This window comes from Pseudophryne corroboree, chromosome 6 (genome assembly GCF_028390025.1).
Source record: "Pseudophryne corroboree isolate aPseCor3 chromosome 6, aPseCor3.hap2, whole genome shotgun sequence".
In the NCBI taxonomy this organism is placed as follows: domain Eukaryota; kingdom Metazoa; phylum Chordata; class Amphibia; order Anura; family Myobatrachidae; genus Pseudophryne; species Pseudophryne corroboree.
Genome location: NC_086449.1, coordinates 460,392,170 through 460,413,236, shown reverse-complemented (window position 1 = coordinate 460,413,236; position 21,067 = coordinate 460,392,170). Strand labels below are relative to the sequence as shown.

The 21,067-nt window shown below is 39.0% G+C and overlaps 1 protein-coding gene across 1 annotated transcript in view; it reads right to left on the bottom strand.

Moving 5' to 3' along the window:
• GRM8 (glutamate metabotropic receptor 8) overlaps positions 1–21,067 on the bottom strand; it is a 1,527,000-nt gene that overhangs the window by 1,042,394 nt on the left and 463,539 nt on the right. Inside the window, exon 3 of the mRNA XM_063927164.1 lies at positions 14,241–14,457. Within this exon, the coding sequence (XP_063783234.1) occupies positions 14,241–14,457 (217 nt within the window). The remainder of the gene's footprint in view (positions 1–14,240; positions 14,458–21,067) is intronic.

Genomic DNA, 21,067 nt, shown 5'->3' with positions numbered 1-21,067 from the left:
AGAGGACCGGACCATCCCCTAACCTTGTCCAGACTACCTACTTCCACTCTGAGAATACAAATAGCTAAGTTGCACGAAGGAAGTGTACTCACCGTACTGCATGAGGAGCTCATCATCAAAGATCTAGGAGCACATCATCCTCTAACGGTATTCTGCCATCCTATTGGATATTGCTTATCTCTGAGACTTTGTTTATGCTGGACTTAATCAATACAGGGGAACAATTTTGGAACGGACTCCCTAAAACCTAATCTTTTCCAAATTCCTGGCGAATTCGGTAACCTAATCCATTTTCTGTATGAATTATACATTTTTAACTATTTACTTTTGATATGCATGCATTTTTTATGATGTATTCATTTTTAAACTGAAGTACATACTAATGTTTTAGGAATAAATTGTGTTATTATTAGATATATCACCAGAGTCATCAAATTGATCAAATATAGCGCAGCCTCAACTTCGTTTTTTTGTAATATAATCGGGAGTGACTTCCCTTCCTTTAGAGGCTGCTGGTTGGTGGAATATCCCATACTTAAAGCGCCCGAGCACCTTTGGGTAACCTATCTTTTTGTACGCCCACCAGTATACCACATTATGCCCCCCGCCATGCCAAGCTGGCTGCCTCCTGCGGGAGAGGGCAGTCAGAATATCGGCAACTATGCTGTACCCACACAAACACACAAATATTGGACACTCACCATCATAGTAAAGAATTTTACATTTATTTGCCACTCAGTGAACAATTGCTGTGCAGACTTGAGTATAAAGTATTGTCCCTATGTACATTTTCTCTGTGATCAGTTTTGCTAGACATGTCATTTTGTTCTTGCAACCACTGTTCTCATCTGTGTTTATTATACATGCAGATGTCATCAGTGTTCAGCTGCTGATAACAGTAGATAAAAAACATGGTGTAGCTTAAAGGTGTGTTTATCCAGATTGTGATAGTGAAGAAAGATTTCATTTGTTCCTCTCCTCCATGTAGAAAGCATGTTAAGTTTGCAGAATGTGTTTGATCCTGTTTGTACAGAAATAATGAGTTCCTGTTTGATTATACTTTCTGCTGATGTTAACGAGTTTTGGTTTGTAGTTCAATAATAAGGTTCTATCACCACCGAAGGTTCAGAGTATGCCAAACTGTTGAGTGTTTTCATTATATGTAAAAGGTGTGATATGGATTATATGTTTTTTATAAAAAATGTAAATCACTGAAATTACTATTCTGCACATTATCAATCATACTCAGTAATCCGACAAATTCCCAGAAGTTTTACCATTTGGATTTCAGAAAGGCAGTCCAGAAAATGCATTGTTTCTACAGTATACTGTATGCTTCACTGTAATGTTTATACATATTTATGAAGCTCACAGTCAGAGAACCTTAATACTGTCAGTGAATTGTAACATGATCAAAAGGACAAGGGAAAACACGCCAATCCCTCTCTGCCATTTCCACAACAGCATGACCTCCCAGGTGGGAGAGAAGAAAGCTTGTTCACTTGTACAGAGCTGAGGGTGGGGTAGAGGGGGACGGAGAGGGAAAATAAAATAACAGACAACTTTATCTTAGACAAAACACAGTGTCTGGAACCAAAATGTAGTGTTAAAAATATATTTAATATTCATTTTATGGCAATTATATTTCTGGTTACTGATCAGTGGATTAGTTGATATGGATAAGCCAAAGGCTTAAGCATGAACTTTGATACGGATCTGTTTTTTAACATAAAGCTACAGTATATGGCTGATATTGATAGTAAATTACTTATAGCTATAATTTACCATTATATTATTGCATGAGCAGTTTAGTAAGATACACTCTAAGCAGTTGTGCAAGTAGTAAAAATGTCTTACAAAATGGGTGTGGCCGAATGCCACATGGGGCATGGCCAATGAAAATAGGGGACGTGATACACATATGGGGGGGCCAGATACACATATGACCCCAATAGTGTCATATACACATAGCCCCCACCGTGCCAGATATGCTCCTACAGTGCCTGATATGCCCCCACAGTGCCAGATACACAAATACCCCATGGTGCCAGATACACAAATGCCCCATGGTGCCAGATACACAAATGCCCCCAGTAGTGCCATATACAGTATGCCCCCACAGTGCCAGATATACATTGCCCCAGAGTGTCAAATATACATTGCCCCAGAGTGCCAGATACACAAATGCCCCCAGTAGTGCCATATACAGTATGCCCCCACAGTGCCAGATATACATTGCCCAAGAGTGTCAAATATACATTGCCCCAGAGTGCCAGATACATATTACCCCACAGTGCCAGATACATATTACCCCACAGTGCCAGATACACATTGCCCCAGAGTGCAAGATACATATTACCCCACAGTGCCAGATACACATTGACCCTGAGTGCCCCCCTGCCCCCCTGCTGATCACCGCTGCCTCTGCTGTGTGAGGGGTGGAGAGCGCTTTGCGCTCCTATCCTGCCCCTCAATGCTTGTGAAGTCTGGTCTCTGGTGGTGGGTATCTCAAATGAGGCACCGGTTCATTAGCCAATCAGAGCTCATGGACCGGCAGCCAATCAGGAGCCGCGGCTACCAGTCTGCGAGCTCTGATTGTCTAACAAACAGGTGCCTTATTGAGATTCACCCCACTGCTGCTGGAGGCCGGACACATCACAGAGCATTGAGGGGCAGGAGAGGCACTGCGCTGCGCTCTCCTCCCCTCACACAGCAGTGGGCTGCAGGTATGGTGGATGGCCCAGTGGTACGGCTGGGAATTTCTTACCAGTATGCCATACTGCCATACTTGCAGCACTGATACACACATACATACACACATATATATATGTATATATATATATATGTATATACACACTCACATATATATATATATATATATATATACACACACACACACATTATATATACACACATATATTAGGAAGGATAGTTATTTTGGTGCTGCTGTACTTGAAATCATCATACCCACTGGTGATTACATACACTGCTCCAGGCCGCTGCCACTTTGACTGTTATGTTAAAATAGTATGTACATACTACAGTACACTGTACTCAGGAGCCTGCTCCGTGCTCCTTATGCCCCCTGAGTGATCCCTGCAAGTTGCCGCTGCACTGCTCAAGGAGAGAGAGACGTGGGCGGCCACAACCCCCCCCCCAGCCAGCCCCCATGGTCCTGCATCACGATCACGCTCCCAACAGGCTGGGAAGGGGAGGCGCCATGGCAGAGACTCTGTGCACAGCGGCGGCGGCTTTGGTGAGCACACTGAGCGCACTGAGCGGCTGGGTATGGCGTACCTGTAGCTAAATTCTTAACGTTACGCCGTACCCGCCCACTTGCACCGCTGACCCTAAATGATACTATACTGTGCCAAGAGAAATATGGGTTACTTTACCAATGCACTGGGCCAGTCTAAGGGTATGTGCACATAGCCAGTGCTGTAGTAAACACTAGTACAGTCTGGGCTGTCCCACTATTGCCTTTCACACCCCACACATGATGTAATTACATTACAAAGAAAGGGCTGGGACCAGGTGTGTCCTAAGAATGTGACAAGTGAATCTTGGATGGCTATTCATGTGTCAGAGTGCCATTGCATGCACACCATAAGCCAAATACAGGTGCCATCAGGGAGGTGCCCCCTCTGTCTTATGCCCATAGTAGCGCCAATGTTTTCACACACACCCAGTTTTGTCCTGCTATTAGCAAGATTAGGCATGTGCTATGGAACTGAAATCTGAGACTTATACATGTCTACCTTTACTTGTGTAACCCGACACAATGTAATACATTATCTGCCTTACCTGTATAACTCGCCACAATCTTATACATATCTACTTTTACTTGTATACTCGGCAATAAAGTTATATATTACTTTAATTTATACTACATCATAAGGTTATATATTTCATATTTTACTCATAAGCTTACTGTATGCTGTATTTATTGTAAAGTTTAAAAAGTGTTAACAATTCTACACATGCATGCTATGCCACGTTTTGTACATTTCTAAAGCTGGGCATGTACTTTACAATTATCTGCTGGATCTGACTGATTGGAATGAAAATCTGGTAATGAAGAGAACATTTGACCATTTGCTCCCAAACACTGGAAAATGGATAAAATCTATAATTCAGACAAATTGGATGTATCATGGATTTAACCAATTTGTATGAACACTTCTTTACAGGAGGAATTATATGTGCATGCATTAACCTTCCAAAAATATCACAAAAGTACTATTTTTTTTACAAAACCCTTGACTGTATATATTACTAAATCAATGCCTCTATGGTTTTTTAGACTGTCTCATGCAAAAACGTCTCATGTTTATACCGAAAGCACATAGGTTTCCCTGAACTTGTATATTTTTCGGGAAAAAAGCTGGTTTTTTTGCGTGCGATCCTATTTGGATCGCCTGTAAAAAAAACATTGGTGAAACATCGGAAAAAAGTGTGAAAAAAGGACGTTTTTCACACCCTATGTTTTATCTCCTCTAATAGGATACCACCCTATGTGTTTGTTATCCTTTAAGGAACTAATTCAGCATGGATCACAAAAGCAAAATCTTTCTCTAATGGGCAAAACCTTGTGCACTGCAGGTGGGGCAGATATAACATGTGCAGAGAGTGTTAGATTTGGGTGGGTTATATTGTTTCTGTGCAGGGTAAATACTGGCTGCTTTATTTTTACACTGTCATTTAGATTTCAGTTTGAACACACCCCACCCAAATCTAACTTTCTCTGCACATGTTATATCTGCCCCACCTGCAGTGCACATGGGCCCTCATTCCGAGTTTATCGCTCACTAGCTGCTTTTAGCAGCATTGCAAACGCTAGGCCACCGCCCTCTGGGAGTGTATCTTAGCTTAGCAGAATAGCGAACGAAAGATTAGCAGAACTGCTCGAAAATCTTTTCCTGCAGTTTCTGAGTAGCTCCAGACCTACTCCTAGCTTGCGATCACCTCTGTCCGTTTAGTTCCTGCTTTGACGTCACAAACACGCCCTGCGTTCGGCCAGCCACTCCCCCGTTTCCCCAGCCACTGCTGCGTTTTAGCCTGACACGCCTGCGTTTTTAAGCACACTCCCGAAATACGGTCAGTTTCCGCCCAGAAACACCCACTTCCTGTCAATCACTCACCGATCAGCAGAGCAACTGAAAAGCGTCGCTCGCCCCTGTGTAAAATTGCCTAGTTTTGTGTGAAATTACTTAGCGCGTGCGCCCTGCGGCCCATACACATGCACAGAACAGCCGGTTTTTAGCCTGATCACTATGCTGCGAAAAACGGCAGCGAGCGATCAACTCGGAATGACCCCCATGGTTTTGCCCATTGGAGAAAGATTTTGCTTTTGCAATCCATGCTGAATTAGGCCCCAAATCTGTGTTCTCAGAAAAGGGTTGAACCCTAGTGCTATTGGGATCTGTCTGTGCACATACTGCAAACCCTGCAAAAAAATGATGCATGTTTCTTTCACCTACGTGTTTTCGCATCAACTCTAAGCAAAGCTAATTGTAGCTCAGCTATGGTGGAATCACCCACTTCAGTATCAATTTGCCTACAAGCTGTTTGACATTACACCTACTCATTTTATATCATGCCTTACAGCTTCAGCTCTCATTGGTAGCTTCTATGAACAGGAACATCTGCAGAATCTTACCTAGGGACACTTTGCATTCTGCCTGTTATAAAGAATAGATAAATAACACTTCACATAAAATGCACAGGCAATCCCACAGCTAACATTGTACTGAAAACATTCTTGGTTACTAGGTTACTAATTTTATTGGACTTTACTGGAGCACTGGACAATTATACAAGATAACATCCTGTGGACACAAGTTAATAATCACAGTTAAAGATGGTCATTGTTTATGAATGAATATAATTAATTATTGACAAATTATTCTTGGTTTCCTTTATTGATAACACTATCTCAATATGTTCTTATAATCTGTACAATAATCTGAACATAAACAATGTTAATGCTCTTAAATTTAAATAGATTTCACGTTGGTGATGTATAAGGAAAAACACTAAAAAACACTAAACACTAAAAAATAGATTAAGGGTTGGCAAACATGAATTTAAGTAAATCTCTTCCTTTACACAATCGTTGCAGCAAATTGTTAGACAGTGTGATATATTTGAGTTTAGCTCAGTGGTTCTCAATCTTTTTGAGTCATGGTGCCCTAGAGTACTGTAGCCGAATATTTTTCACGCCACACCTAGTCCAAAAGTTTCTTATAGAGAAATCAGAAAAAAAATTAAATTAAGTAAATTGTGTTTATATGTCTTCCTTAGGGTCAGTTATTTGGTGAGGGACAGGATTCATATTTTATGATTAGAAGCCACCAGCACTGGTTTTGCCTTTTACATTAACCATAAATTATTTGAATTGGTTCTGGACCACCAACCCAGGGCACCCCTGCAAGTGTCCCAAGGCACCCTAGGGTGCCGCGTCACACAATTTGAGATCTTCTGGTTTAGCTCATACTGTATCTATGTTTTTTGTTTGCGATATCTGTTTGTACGCATGTTAAATCATGTTATATGCATGTAAAAGATTTTGTCACTAGAATCCATTGTTGCATTTGATAACATTTTTATTTTATTTTTATTTATTAACTACTGTACCATTAAAAGTGCTAAGAAAACCATACCATCCAACACTCTTAAGGTCCAACTTCTGTAGCCACTCCTCCATTTTCATCACTACGGGGGCATGCCCAGCTTTCTTGGAGCGCTGGCTTTGCCCCCAGCCTCCCTTCCTCCCATGAATAGACACTATGCACATGTGCACAGCATCTAATCACTGCTGCAGCAGCGACTTCATGAGTAACAGTGGTCTCCCAACTGCCCCCTCCCTCCCACACCGCAGGACACTGCAGCCTGCAGGTGGAACAGCGGGACAGTCCCAAAAAAATGTGACTGTCCTGAGAAAATCAGGACAGTTGGGAGGTATGATGAGGTATGAGGTAGTACATTCAGTAGATAGAGCTAGAGTCTATTGTTTGGCAGTAGTACAGTAGCTGCATTATGTCTGAGAAAGAAAGATGCACTGATTTAATGCAGATGGAATAAATGTTGCTCTTTGCAGAGAGTAGCTGCAGTCTGTAAAACAATATGAAAGGCTAAAACACACTTAAAATCTACACAATTTTAGCTCTGGGGAATGCAGTTTGACACTCATCATATGCTATTACAAAGAAACATTCAGCGCCTTCCTTTTATATGGAAATAATGCACCATGAAATTCCTTTACTGCATGAACATTTCATTTTCCACTACAAATTAAACATTTTGTTCACATAATGAAAGAGACAGCATAACCAAATATCTTCACCTCTAGCAAACAAGCTTCACAGCAAAATGACCCCTGTGGTGGCAAGAAAAAATCCAAATGCAATCAATGATCAAGAAGGAAGAGTAAATGTTGAAGGCACTATATATAGGATGTTGTTTAAAGCTGCTACTGGCTTGAACACATAAGTCTAAAACAATATTGGATTTATTGGTTTTAGATGAAGTAATGTACACAGCAGTACTGTACAGCAGCTCTAAATGCTTGCTTTTAAATATTTGTAGAATGACTTGTTATGATATGCTATTCATGTAAATGTTCATAATAGATAAATCAGACAAGCAAATATAGATATTAATAAAATGAAATTAATCTTAAAAGTAAATGTGAACTAATAATACTGGTTGTAAATAATAGATTTTTCAAAGACTGATTTGGGAAAATTTCAAAAGCATTACAGAAGCTTGTGATACTGGTGACTGAGACAATGTACTGTATTAATGAAGACTTCACTTCAATTGGCGACATCAGGGATTAGCAACTCTTTGCTATTCTTGTCACAACCATTCAGTATTTGCCAATTTTTTTCAAAATACACAAGCCATTTGATGTCTAGAGAGTGCTGGTTTTTCCTACTATTTTGTATCAGAGGACAATTCCCATTTGATGTTCACCCCACCAAAATTTGGAAGTGGTGAAAAGCAGGGCCTGAAGTACCGCCACGCAACCTTGGCATCCGACTAGGGCCTGGCGGGTCCCAAAGGGCCCGTGTTAAGGGCTCCTGAAATCCAGCCCTAGAGAGCAGCTGCAGTCACAACTACCATAGGTCCGGATGTAGAAGAAGAAGACACCGTCGGCATCTTCCTCTACTTCTTACTGAGAAGCATTTCCCCCAGGTGCTAGCAGAGAGGATTATCGGCTTCCTTAGTGTAATCCAGACTCCTGGAGTCCTGGGCAGCACTAATGCTATAGACAATAAGGGGAGCTTCTAAATGCTGTGTCCCTGCCCTCTTAAGTCCAAAAATTACTTTTTATTGTAGTGCTCTGCCACAGTGAAATTTGAAAGGAATACAGGTGAGCCACTGAGGTTTTAGAGATGAGAGCAGGAGGTTTACTGTGCAAGCTAGCAAATGCTGAGTTTGAAAGGCTCTGCTGATTGAGATACAGCCAATGCAGTGTGTGGCTGAATGCGTTATATAGTGATGCAGTATTTGCTGATAGTCTACTGTCAATGTTAGTGATGCAGTGTGTGCTGATCATGTAATGTCAGTGTTAGTGATGCAGTGTGTGCGGATCATGTAATGTCAGTGTTAGTGATGCAGTGTGTGCTGATTGGTTAATGCCAGTGTTAGTAATGCAGTGTGTGATGATCGTGTAACGTATATGATAATGATGCAGTGTGTGATACTATAATATCAGTGAAAGTGATGCAGTGCATGATGATGGTGTAATGTCAGTGTTAGCGATGATCATGTATTGTGAGTGAAAGTGACGCAGTATGTGCTCATTGAGTTATATAGTGATGCAGTGTGTGCTGATAGTGTAATGTTAGTGATAGTGATGGTAGTGTTTGCTGATAATTTAATGTTAGTGATGGCAGTGTGTGCTGGCAATGTTCGATATGGGCATGTGCTAGAATAACGGTGGTCCTTGTACTTGGAAACCACTGGGGTCAGAGGTAACCAACCTCCTATAAAGATACAATTGTACTATTTTCCATTTTGCTGCATGAACAACATCACACTTTTATATACAAATTATGGGGTGTATTCAATAAGTGTCGGAAGCTGGCGTCCTGTTGGAAAGGTGGTAGCTTCCGACAGGTTTTGGTCAGAAGGGGATCTGGCCTATTCAATAGGGGCTGTTGTTGTCAGAAAACACGTGGATCAGCAGAATAGCAACTGATCCACATGCTTTTGTCGGAAACATAGCCAAAACTGACAGGTTTTAGCCCTGTTTTCCGACAATCTCAATCCGACTTTAAAAAAAGTCAGATTGAGGGGATGAGACGAGGGAACGGTCATGCAGATAGGTCAGCGCCTCGGCCGCCAGGTTCTGTGCATGTGTGTGGGCAGCACTGATGACACCACCTCCTACCTCCTTCCCATCCACTGTGGCCTCCCTGATCCCAGCGGCAGCACCTCCTCTGGACAGCGCTGATGACACCTCCTTCCCTTCCACTGCAGTCTCCCTGCTCGCAGCGGCAGCACCTCCTCCGGACAGCACTGATGACACCTCCTTCTCTTCCAATGTGGCATACTTGAACCCAGCGGTAATGGCAGCACCACCTCCAGACTCCCGTTTCCCCCTCTGCAGTTGCCCAGGTACTCTCACCCACTGGTTGGTAAGGGAACGGCCAAATCTGACAGTCTGATTTGGCCGCTCATTGAATAGGGCTTGTCGGACCCATTCCGACAAATGCACGTCGGAATGGATCCGACTCCTATTGAATATACCCCTATATGTGAATTTAGTTTTGGCTAATTTACATTAATATACACGCATTCTATGTGCTTACTATATGTGCACTTCTTATATGTTCAACTGGTTATACAAACATATCCATTGAACACGGATTGTGGAGCACTGTGACTTTTTCCCCAATTTTTTTTTATTGAATTCCCATATTCGTACCATTCCTTATTAATACAACAAAACAAGTGCAGCCCCCCATTCTTATGTACTGTGTTCCAGTAGAGCACTGAGTATCCCTACAGGGTCTAGCTGCTCATTCCTGACATCTACAGTACTAAAGCGCTTAGTCCACCATTCTTGAAAACTAAATGTAAGGCTCATGAATCAGGAATGAAAATAAAGTGCTAGGGATTGATTGTGTGATTGATGGGGTGCCCAAACCGTTATCTTGCCTAGTGCTCCATGAGGTCTAAATCTGGATCTGTATAGATACAGTCACTCACACTAGATAAGGCATCACACGGGTGCACCAATAAAGACAAAAGTCCAGTAATCCATAAATAGAGAAACATTCAAGCTCTCACCAAGATAAATACAAAAAAGCAAAAGACTGGATTTAATAACTCACGAGAGACATACAGGAAGGTCAACGTTTCGATCCCATAAAGGTGCCCACAAACTAGACCTGTAAACAATGCATTCTCATTAACGATTTGCTTTGAACTCCCCCTACAGCTTCCCGGCAGTCCTGGGCAAATGATATAGTACAATACACATAAGATATATCTTAAGATATATCTTAAGATTTGGGAGTGACTATATCCAGGAGCATGCTGTCATTGATTATAGCTTCAGATCTACCCTGCAGCAGGGAAGATCAGAAGCTCTGACTAACGACCAGTGGGACCTTGCTTTGTGTTCGTTATCATTCACAGACACTGAACGATCTGCACTATTACGCACAATTTGCAGTTCTGATCCATCGGAAATGGCCAAATCACTCATAATATCATCTAATGTAGGGGCACCTTAAGGTTGTTAGGTCTTGAATTGCAGCAACTGAATACTGGGCAACTGAGCAGAGACCTGAAGGAATCATCTACAGCTCCGGATAACCCACAGCTTCCACCTGGTGAGCTGGCAGCCGCAGGAGTCGGTACCGGTACCAAACTTGGAACCAGAGCACAGAGGATAGTGGAGTATTGTGCTGGAGGGTGAAGCAGAAGATTCCCAGATATTTAGAGCACCAAGGACATCTGCGGGAGCACAGAGCTGAAGCACCTTCTAGGAAGAGCAACTGGCAGTGTTTGATTCAGATTCAACCCCTTTAAAAGGCAAAACAGACTGGGATTAGATGAGAAACCACAGAGAGCACTGCTATTGGTTATACTGCATGCAATGGACTCCAACATGGTGGCCCCCATAACTGCAGACACACAAGGAAGCACTCCCTTTCCCTGCTGAGTCCCCAATTCCTGAGCTCCAGTGCTCACACCAGCTGACTCTGCCAGATACACTGCAACCTCACACAGCTGTAGCACTGCCATGACCCAAACAGGGAGACTCAGGGACCCAGGAACGATGGTAAGACTCTGGACCCTGATAAAGGACCATTTTCTGGACATAATAGCAGATTAAAGTGCAGTAACAGTAGCCAAGAAAAAACATCACTCACTGTGAGCCAACTTAAATATCAACCCTAATTAGAAAAGGCCTGGCAGGAGGTGTCATGCATTCTAATGAGTGGAAGGTATACCGGAAGTGCCAAGTGGAGTGCCAACTATACAACAAAAGCCAACAAGTAACAATTTGGCATGTATGTAAAACCAAAATAGGGCATGTAAATAAAACCAAAGTGTATAAACAGCTTGAAAAGCATAACCAAACATCCACCACTAGCTGTAAAAATTAAAGTTGTGCAGGTTTGGATTTCACCGGACTTTCCCGGATCTCAAAACGCACCTTATTTGGCTCCCGGATGTCACGTGTTTTAGATAGCCAATAAGAAAAATCCAGATAAATCTGAATTCACTTCAATTTTGGTGTTAAAAAGTGAGTAAATCCAAATCCGCACATCTCTGGAAAAAAAGCACTCAAAACGGCACAAACAGGAAATGGCTTGAAAACCAACCCTGTGGAGTACATAGACCAGAACCAGAAATAGAGCCTACCACTTCATAGATCAAAAATACTGGGGAAATAGGAAGTAAAATGTGTTCCAACAAATGCATTACTTTGTATATATATTACATTTCAAACAAGAAAACCAAACGATAACGTGATTAATCTAGCCAGTGTGATAGGGTCAAAGAGCAAGCAGGCTGTGAAAAAAATATACAGACCAGGCTTATACAGTAGTTACAATGGTTGGTTAAGGCTTATTGTTATTGTTTTCTATCTGCAGCTGAATAAATAAACATACTGCTCTTTAATGATAAATACAAGCTAAATTCCCATTGTTCCCTACAGAATTTTTAAATATAATCATAAAGAGATGAAAAGCGCTGGCTGTATGTTAAATATGTAAGGTTTGCAGGGATAGGCTGACTCTGTTCCAAAGGGCCCTAGGTCACCTAGGGCCCTTTGCTTCTTGCTCTCCTTAGGGCTCCTCTTGAGGTAAAAAGGAATATATTTTCACACAACACTTAAGGTCACTGGGAGAGCTGTCTGTACCCTCTACACAGCATATAAGCAGTTGCTGACTATCAAGCTTTCCTTTAATGCATTTAAGAGTAAAAATATCTATCTCTCCTTTCCTACTATTGCTCTCTGAGAGGTTTGGCAATGTTTAGTTCAAGTGACATGTTAACATCTGATAATTAAGACACTAACCTCTCCTGACTGGAAACAGGTTGGTTAATTACTTAAAAAGGCAAATACCACTGACTCATCACAAAATCTCCTGAACCATAAGGCTGGACTTCCTTGCCAGTGGCAGTTGCAGAGCAGTTCATTATTCAAACAGGGGAGCCACACCCAGCAATGTTTGACAGTGTTTAGGGATTGCAGTTGATGTGGCTCCCCTATTTAAATAATGAACTGCTGTGCAACTGCCACTGGCAATGAAGTCCAGGATCAGAGCATTGTGTCCTCCCCCATCCGCAACTTGGTATCGCTGGCACCATGCTTTCATTATAGCCCCGGCTGGGTCTTAACTCTCCTCTGTGAGGGGGGAATTCCCAATAATCATCTCACCCCTTTTAACCCCATTGTGGGTGGAATTTATTAAAATCCCTCCTTAATGGGTGCCTACTGTACATCACAAAAGCAAGTTACTGTCCAAATGTCAAGTTTCTAGTGCATATGGTTCAGGAGATTTTGTGATGAGTCAGTGGTATTCGCTTTTTATATATATATAGATTGTGGACTAAATGTAAGTCTGGAATTTACATGTTGGTCCTACTGTAGCTGAAAAATTTTCCGAACTTTCCATGTACCACTTAAAAATGTTCAAAGCTCTCAATTGAGCTATGGGTTGCTTAACCCTATTATAGACCATGTACATTGATATGTATAGAATAATACTGATCATAAACTATTGTATAAAAAAAAAGACTTTATAGTGAAACCATAATCAGAATTATAATGATTGAAAATTCTGCTTATTAATCTATATACAGTACAACTAGTGGTGTATGTCCAAATATTGACTGATTTTATGCTTTTATTAAGTTACATAAGTTAAATAAGTGATCTATGCAAGATCTTTTTATTCTGGTACTGTACATGCTATTTCACATTTACTGTTGAGAAAAACTTTAGCATGTCACTAAGCTATATGCATGTCACTGTGACCAGTTCTGTAGGTTATTTCATATTAGAGCTGAAACCTATTTTGTGATTATCGATCTGAATTATCTACTGTAGAATGTACAATTTATGATGAATTGGGTGACTAGAATTGATTGCTTTAAGGTTATACCATTCCTAAAGCAATGGGAAATTACAAAGTTTCAGCGAATCCTATAAGAGCTTTACTACAACACAATACAGGGTATTCGTTCAGTTCCATCTTTTTCCTCATCTTCTTAAAGGGGGTTATACAGTATCAGAAAGATTCATCTAGTACTTCAGCTTTTGAAAATGAATAAACCCTTCAAAACAAATGTGTTAACAATACACAAACTAATCAAAGAATTACAGTATAATAAAAACAATTGTTATGGAAATAAAATAAGATAAAGAATATTATTATTATTATTATTATTATTATTATTATTATTATTCTCACACTGTTTCACCCAATGTCAACATGGTAAGCAGATTACTGCTGTCACAAAGCTATAGCTCATATATAATTGTCAGAAAGGCTTGTCATTAAAAAATCACCATCAATAGCTATCAAGTAGACAAGAACAGAAAAAGATGCATTACTTCTACTCTAGGACTCCAGTATAAAAGAAGCTGTCAGATATATCTGTAGACAGTCACAGCTCCATGCAGAGTGTGCACTGTATTATTAATGTAATACCTTAGTACCCTGTTAGCATTAAGTGAAAATTAAAGTTTAAAGTCATCTCACCAATTTCCCGGGAAATCTGTGTAAAAGCTTCAACTCCACTTTCTCCGTAGTTCCCTTCTGAAGCTAGCGTTGATACATAATTCCACGCTAATGCTGTTACAATATCGACCATTGCTTGGGCTTGATATGAGTCAGGTGGGACCACGCGTGAAAAGAAGTCATATCGACTGTTATCACTTAGTTCTGGTGCAGTAGATGCATAGCTGATTTGAGGTATCTACAGATAGAAATTAAATACACAAATATAATTTATATTGTACATGAAAACACTTTACATATAAATATAAATAAATATTTTATATATATATATATATATATATATATATATAGGTTCATATTACCGGCACTCCTCATTATAGCTGCAATGATTACTTTGCTGGTTGCCCTCACAGGATAAGATAGATGCAATCAAAAGGTGCGGCACTCCAGTCGAGAAGAATTTCACATACAAGCAAGTGGATTTGCAACGTTTCAATGCCTTTATTATGGCATTTTCATATTAAGCCTGATGAAAATGCCATAATAAAGGCATTGAAACGTTGCAAATCCACTTGCTTGTATGTGAAATTCTTCTCGACTGGAGTGCCGCACCTTTTGATTGCATCTATATATATATATATATATATATATACTGTATGTATATGTATATACAGTATATTTATTTATATACTGTACTTGTGTATATATATATATATATATATATATACATATATATATATTTATATAAATATACCGTGTATATACTTTACGCATTCACTGTGGAAATGCATGTTTCTAGCTTTGTAATATTGAACAACTGTCTTATATTTGTTTTTAGCAAATCTAAACATTTATTTTCCTGTGAAAGGGAATTTATTGCATTATACAGGTTGAGTATCCCTTATCCAAAATGCTTGGGACCAGAGGTATTTTGGATATGGGATTTTTCCGTATTTTGGAATAATTGCATAACATAATGAGATATCATGGTGATGGGACCTAAATCTAAGCACAGAATGCATTTATATTTCATATACACCTTATACACACAGCCTGAAGGTCATTTAATACAATATTTGTAATAACTTTGTGTAATAAACAATGTTTGTGTACATTGAGCCATCAAAAAACAAAGATTTCACTCTCACTCTCACTCAAAAAAGTCCGTATTTCGGAATTTTCCGTATTTCGGAATATTTGGATATGGGATACTCAACCTGTAATACATACCATTGTTTTACCAACCAGTAAATCAGAGATACTGTACACATACAGTAGTGCATTCATAGTACAGCAAATGCAGCAGAAAATAACACTCAATTCAGGATGTTTTTGTCAATAGAGATGATGTTATAGAAACATACTGTATACACATAGGCATATAACGTATTTCATGCTATAATATACGAGTATGGCCATTGGAGTTTTATGTTAGTGAGGTGATTAAATAAAGACTCAGAGAGCACACAGAAACATCCTGTACATTGTGTAGTGTATAGTTTAGTCATGTAAACGTACATCATTAACATAGAGAAACCACCAGTATCCCTGAGGCATGCCAAACCTCACACATGCTTAGGGCCAGATGTAATACCGCCTGAATTCAGTGGCCATTTGAGATGCTAGCTGAACTCTGACTTATTTTAAAGAGGCAATCACTTACAAGGCAAAACCATGCTTTGTAAATGATTGCTCCTTTAAAAACTCATTTGAATTTGGCCGGCATCCGGCATGGGATTACATGGCATTACATCCGGCCCATAGTATCTGAAGTAACAGAACATTTAGTTGATGGATAACATTTGAGCTACAGCATGCTGTTCTTAATTTATTATACCAGAACAGATTACCAGGAGTTTTAAGCTTATCTAATTGTTTGTGAATGCATTCATATTTCTTATTTACTATGCAGCTGATTATGTACAGTATGTATGTATGTATGTATGGCAGAGAGATACAGCCGACAACCAACCTGTGATGTTTTGTTGGGCATTATTCAGATACATCCTTAAATCTTGTCCTGTTGTATATGTATGAGATTACAGTAAAATATGTTGTACAATTGTTTGATATACCCCTGATAAAGTCTTGTAACAAGACAAAATGGATAGGGGTAAGGTGCTACATTGACCATCACTGTGGTCACCCACTGTCGTTAGCTCACACCCTGTTTGTGTAGTGGGACAGGAGGTTGTTGACTTCTGCCCTAAGTGAGGTCAAATAAACTGCATTTCCAAAGACTATACTTGGTGTCCAACCTGGTGAACTATAAGGAGAACAGCTTATTTGATAGAAAATGATGGTCCTTCCAGTAAAGAGCCAACGATTTTACAAAGACTTCATCCAATCCTGAACGTTTCTTTTATGAAGTTTGTGCAATTAGATTTATAATAAGACTTTCAAAATCAGCACAGCAATTTCAAATTCCCTACTGGAAATTACAGTATTGATGAAAGATACCAATAAGGAGGAGGGTATAAAAGAGTTTCCAATGCCTTCATTGTTCCATGGGGCACTCAGATGACTATTATCAATAAGAGGAGAAAATGTCTCACATTTTGCAACAAAATACACCCTAAATCTTGTTTGAAAATATATTATTGTCTGATGAGATGAAGGCTGCATGTTTTGGGTTTAATTGTGAAAGAAACGCACACAGATAACACATCTTATCACACATACCCATATCATGCTTTTAGTCTGATTTATTGCTTCATCTGGGACAAGAGCTTTAGTCAGGATACAGAGCATAATGATTAACTACAAAGATCATCTAATTTGTCATGAAACCTGCTGATCTCCGTCAGAAAGCTGAAGATTAAGTGGACTTTAACCTTCCAACATAAGAGCAATTGAAAGTACAAATCCAAGTTAACTAAGAAATGGCTTCAGAAAATGAACATCAAAGTCTTGAAATGTCCCACTAGAGACTAGACTTCACTGAAAATGTGTGGAATGGAGTAATGAAAGCTGTGCACAGTTGGCCCCCTCACAACTTGATGCACCTTGATCTGTTTTGCAAAGTAAGAGTGGGATAGAATATCCACATGATGTAGTATAAAAACCTGGTCTGGTGGAGCATATTCCAGGACCTCTCCAAACAAAGGAAATCCAGTGCAGGACTGCACATTCTAAATTGAACAGTTAAGCACCTGATTCATGTCTTTCTTGTACATTTTTAGTCTGCTGTTTCTTTGGTTAAATGTTTTTTTTTATGTAATAATACTACATTATTTTGATATTTCTTGTTGTTAAATGACCATCCAAAAGAACTTATACATCTATATATGATGATACAAAGAACACGCTTGTACATGACTAACATTAAGTGGATTGCATTTTAATATTGTTGCACTGAGCCCCATTTCCTTATTCCCCATACATCGACAGTTTTACACTATTGAGATTTTATATGTTGGGCTTCCAATAGCAATATTGTGAATATCATGGTAGGGTATTTGGTTGACTACTGATCCCTTTAAAAAAGGTCCCTAACACCACCAGGTAACAATAGATAGATAGATAGATAGATAGATAGATAGATAGATAGATAGATAGATAGATATTAATTAAATAACCAAGTGGAGAAACTTCACTTTGTTCTGTAGCACTGTGTTTAGACCGTTTTATTCAGGAAAGTATTATATACACTTATTTTTTCCAACTTAAAAAATGTGAATTCTCATATATGGAAATACAATAGGGATTCTGAGAGAAAAAAATTTGTTTTTGGCACCGAGTGGATAAAAACGCTGAATACAAGTGACAAGCCATTCATGCATTTATTTAGTTTACATAGAAACACATTTTCTCACCAAAGATTCATTAGAAATAGATTTGTATCACATTTTTGAATATTGCATAACAAGTCTTTTATTAAATGTTTAAATGAAGTGTGTCCTGTGATTAAGCTTTTGAATGGCGTCACAAAGGAATCCTTAGGGGTTAGAGACGGAACACTCACAGGGTGACAGCTGCAGTTACTGTCTTCTGGCCAAGAGTGACATCTGCACTTTGCCATCTGCCAAAAGAGCAAAATATCTGGCCAATCCTTTTACCTTGAAGACACAGATGTTTTTTATTTTGTAATGTAGCTGGTGACATCTAAGTTTAGGCTTAGACACCCTGGTGTATTATGATCTACTTTTGTTAACATCCGGAGTGTCTGATTATCATTGATGGATGTAATGAAGATATGTAAAGCAGCTTTGCAATTTTTAATGAGCAAAACAAAAATAGCAAAATATTATATAGCAATATGGAAGACTGAGAGACAGAGAACATTACTGGAGTGAACATTCAGAAGTGCTACTAATGATCCAATTTTATCTGCTCTACCATACATGATATGTTTCTATTTTATAGATATTGGAAAATGTTTTAGGATACTTGATTCTATAGTATGAGATCTTACTTTGCTTTTTGCAACTATTCTAAATCCCCTATCTCTAAAAACATGATATTAATCCAGAATTGATTCAGAATAAATTTACCAAGTAAATTTATCAGGAATTTATTAAAGAACCTAACATGTAAAATGTAGTTTATAGCAGCAGTGCATTTGTCTCCCATAATCTCTAACACATCCACCTCATCTCTAACACATGCACCTTCACTCTGTAACAAGATTCTTCCCCAGTCCCTCAATATGTGCTTCACATATTTGCCTTTAGCCTTCCCGTGCAGCATATTTTGTCTCACCAATATCAGGCAACCTATCTTCATTATTATTATCACTCAGCTTACCTGTCCTGTGGTGATGACAAAGAAAACTCTGAGAAGTGGCAGCAAAACTTTTAGGGGTTTATTTGCTAAATAATGGATGATTAATGCATGATTTTTGCAGATTTTGCCTGCCATACTTAAATAATAGTAAATGCAAAATCAGGCTTGTTTAGCATTAAATATTATTGCTTTTTTACATATGGCAGGCAAAATCTGCACAAGTCGAGAATTTTAAAAATATACTTAGTAAATTTACCCCTTAGTTACATCAGATGTTTTTTTTTTAATCATATCATTTGGAAGACTAGAATCTATAGTACAGTGACAATCTAGCAGCAAACCTAAGTGCAGTTGATTTATTTTAGTCTACTTGTAGATGGTCTGACTTATCTGTCACTCCCCACACCTCTAAAAGTGGTGACACCAGGTTCAATGTAGGACTGGACAGGACAGGATTTAGGATGTAGGGGCAGATTTACCATACTTTTGTCCTCTCATCCTATGTGGATGTCTCTGTATCTCTCTTGCAGCCTGCAGGCCACAAAAATGACCTCTCATATGGATTGTACATCTGTGATTTAGAAGGATGAGGGAATAAAAGTGACATGCTAGAAACATTTAAGTCCATCAAGTGTAAAAAAAAAAAATTAAACAGACAATTATAAAAATCAGGATTTCTATAAAAATAAGTCAAAGGGGTTGCTGTATCAAACAGTGATAAGAGTGGATAAGTGGACCAGTAGAAAAGTTGCCTATAGCAACCAATGAGCTTTGAGGTAGCATTTATAAAAAAAATAATTGGTTGCTATAAGCAACGTCTCCACTGGTCCCCTTCTGCACTCTTTTCACTGCTTGATACATAAACTCCATAGTCTAGAAGTGGAGGGAGAGATAGTTTGGAAAACAAAGAACAATGAGTCTGCAATGGAAGAACATGTGTTATTAGTGGGTGCTGTAGATGGATACATGTCCTATTACCCAATTTAGATTTGTCTTTGCATTGTATTATATTATAGATGTGGGTATATGTTATTTATAATGCTTGGTGCAAGGAATCAGGTGCACCATGCCTGATTTATGCTGTAATCATGAAAATCAGTATATCTTTTTTTTTTTCTAATTCAATGTTCCTTAGAATTGTTCTTAATTTAATGATTTTAGAAAAATTGTCCAACTCTAAAAATACGCTACAGCCTTTGGTAAGTTCCTTTAGACATTATTGGCAAAGAGTAAACTGTCTGAAGAACACAGATTGCATTGTTATTACCATTTTATATCAATGCATTACAGTGCACATTTACCCCTCTGCATCTGTCTTCCATAATATAAGCATTTCTTTGGCCTGGAAATGTTTCCAAGACAGCAAGCTAATCACACATATGAATATTTTCTCTATCTATGTATAATTTTATTGACCAACTCTTCAGTAGTGTGCTACCATTATGTGAAATATTTTAAGCTTCAACACATTATATGAGACATTAGGGTAAGATTGCAGAATGGCTGAGTAAATTTGCTACAATAACACATTCGTTCTGTTATTGTTTCCGCAGACTTTTCTGCAGATGCTAATAAAATTAAAATAACAATAATATTTACAATAGCTGATCCACGTAGCACAGCAGGGCTTCAAAGCATCGCTGTGAGGCATCAAAACATCTCCATAATCGGCTACATTACATCAATTGTGAATCTGAAATCAGAAATACATTTCTGCACCAATGCAAAGAACATTAAGTTATTATTTTTAACAAAAAACTAGACCTCATTCTCACTGACAGCATATATCTGAAGCTTCAGCTATGGACAGAAAAATCTGCCTTTTAAATTACTGAGATATGCAATTTTAACCACAGTATCTTGTGTGGCTTGATCAGTGATCCGATCCTTGTGTAGTAAGTTACTAGCTTAGTAATTAGTCAGAAGACATGGGGAATATTTATGTAAATGAGTAAGGCAGTGTTGTTTGTTGTAACTAACAGAGCTGTAACTAGACTTTTTGGTGCCCTGTTCCAAAGAGAGAATTGGTGCCTACCCTCCCCCCAATGTTATGCAATAGGACAAAATTGATCCCAGAGAAAGCCCATGCTATGATGCCACTTCCCATATCTTAAAGACCACTG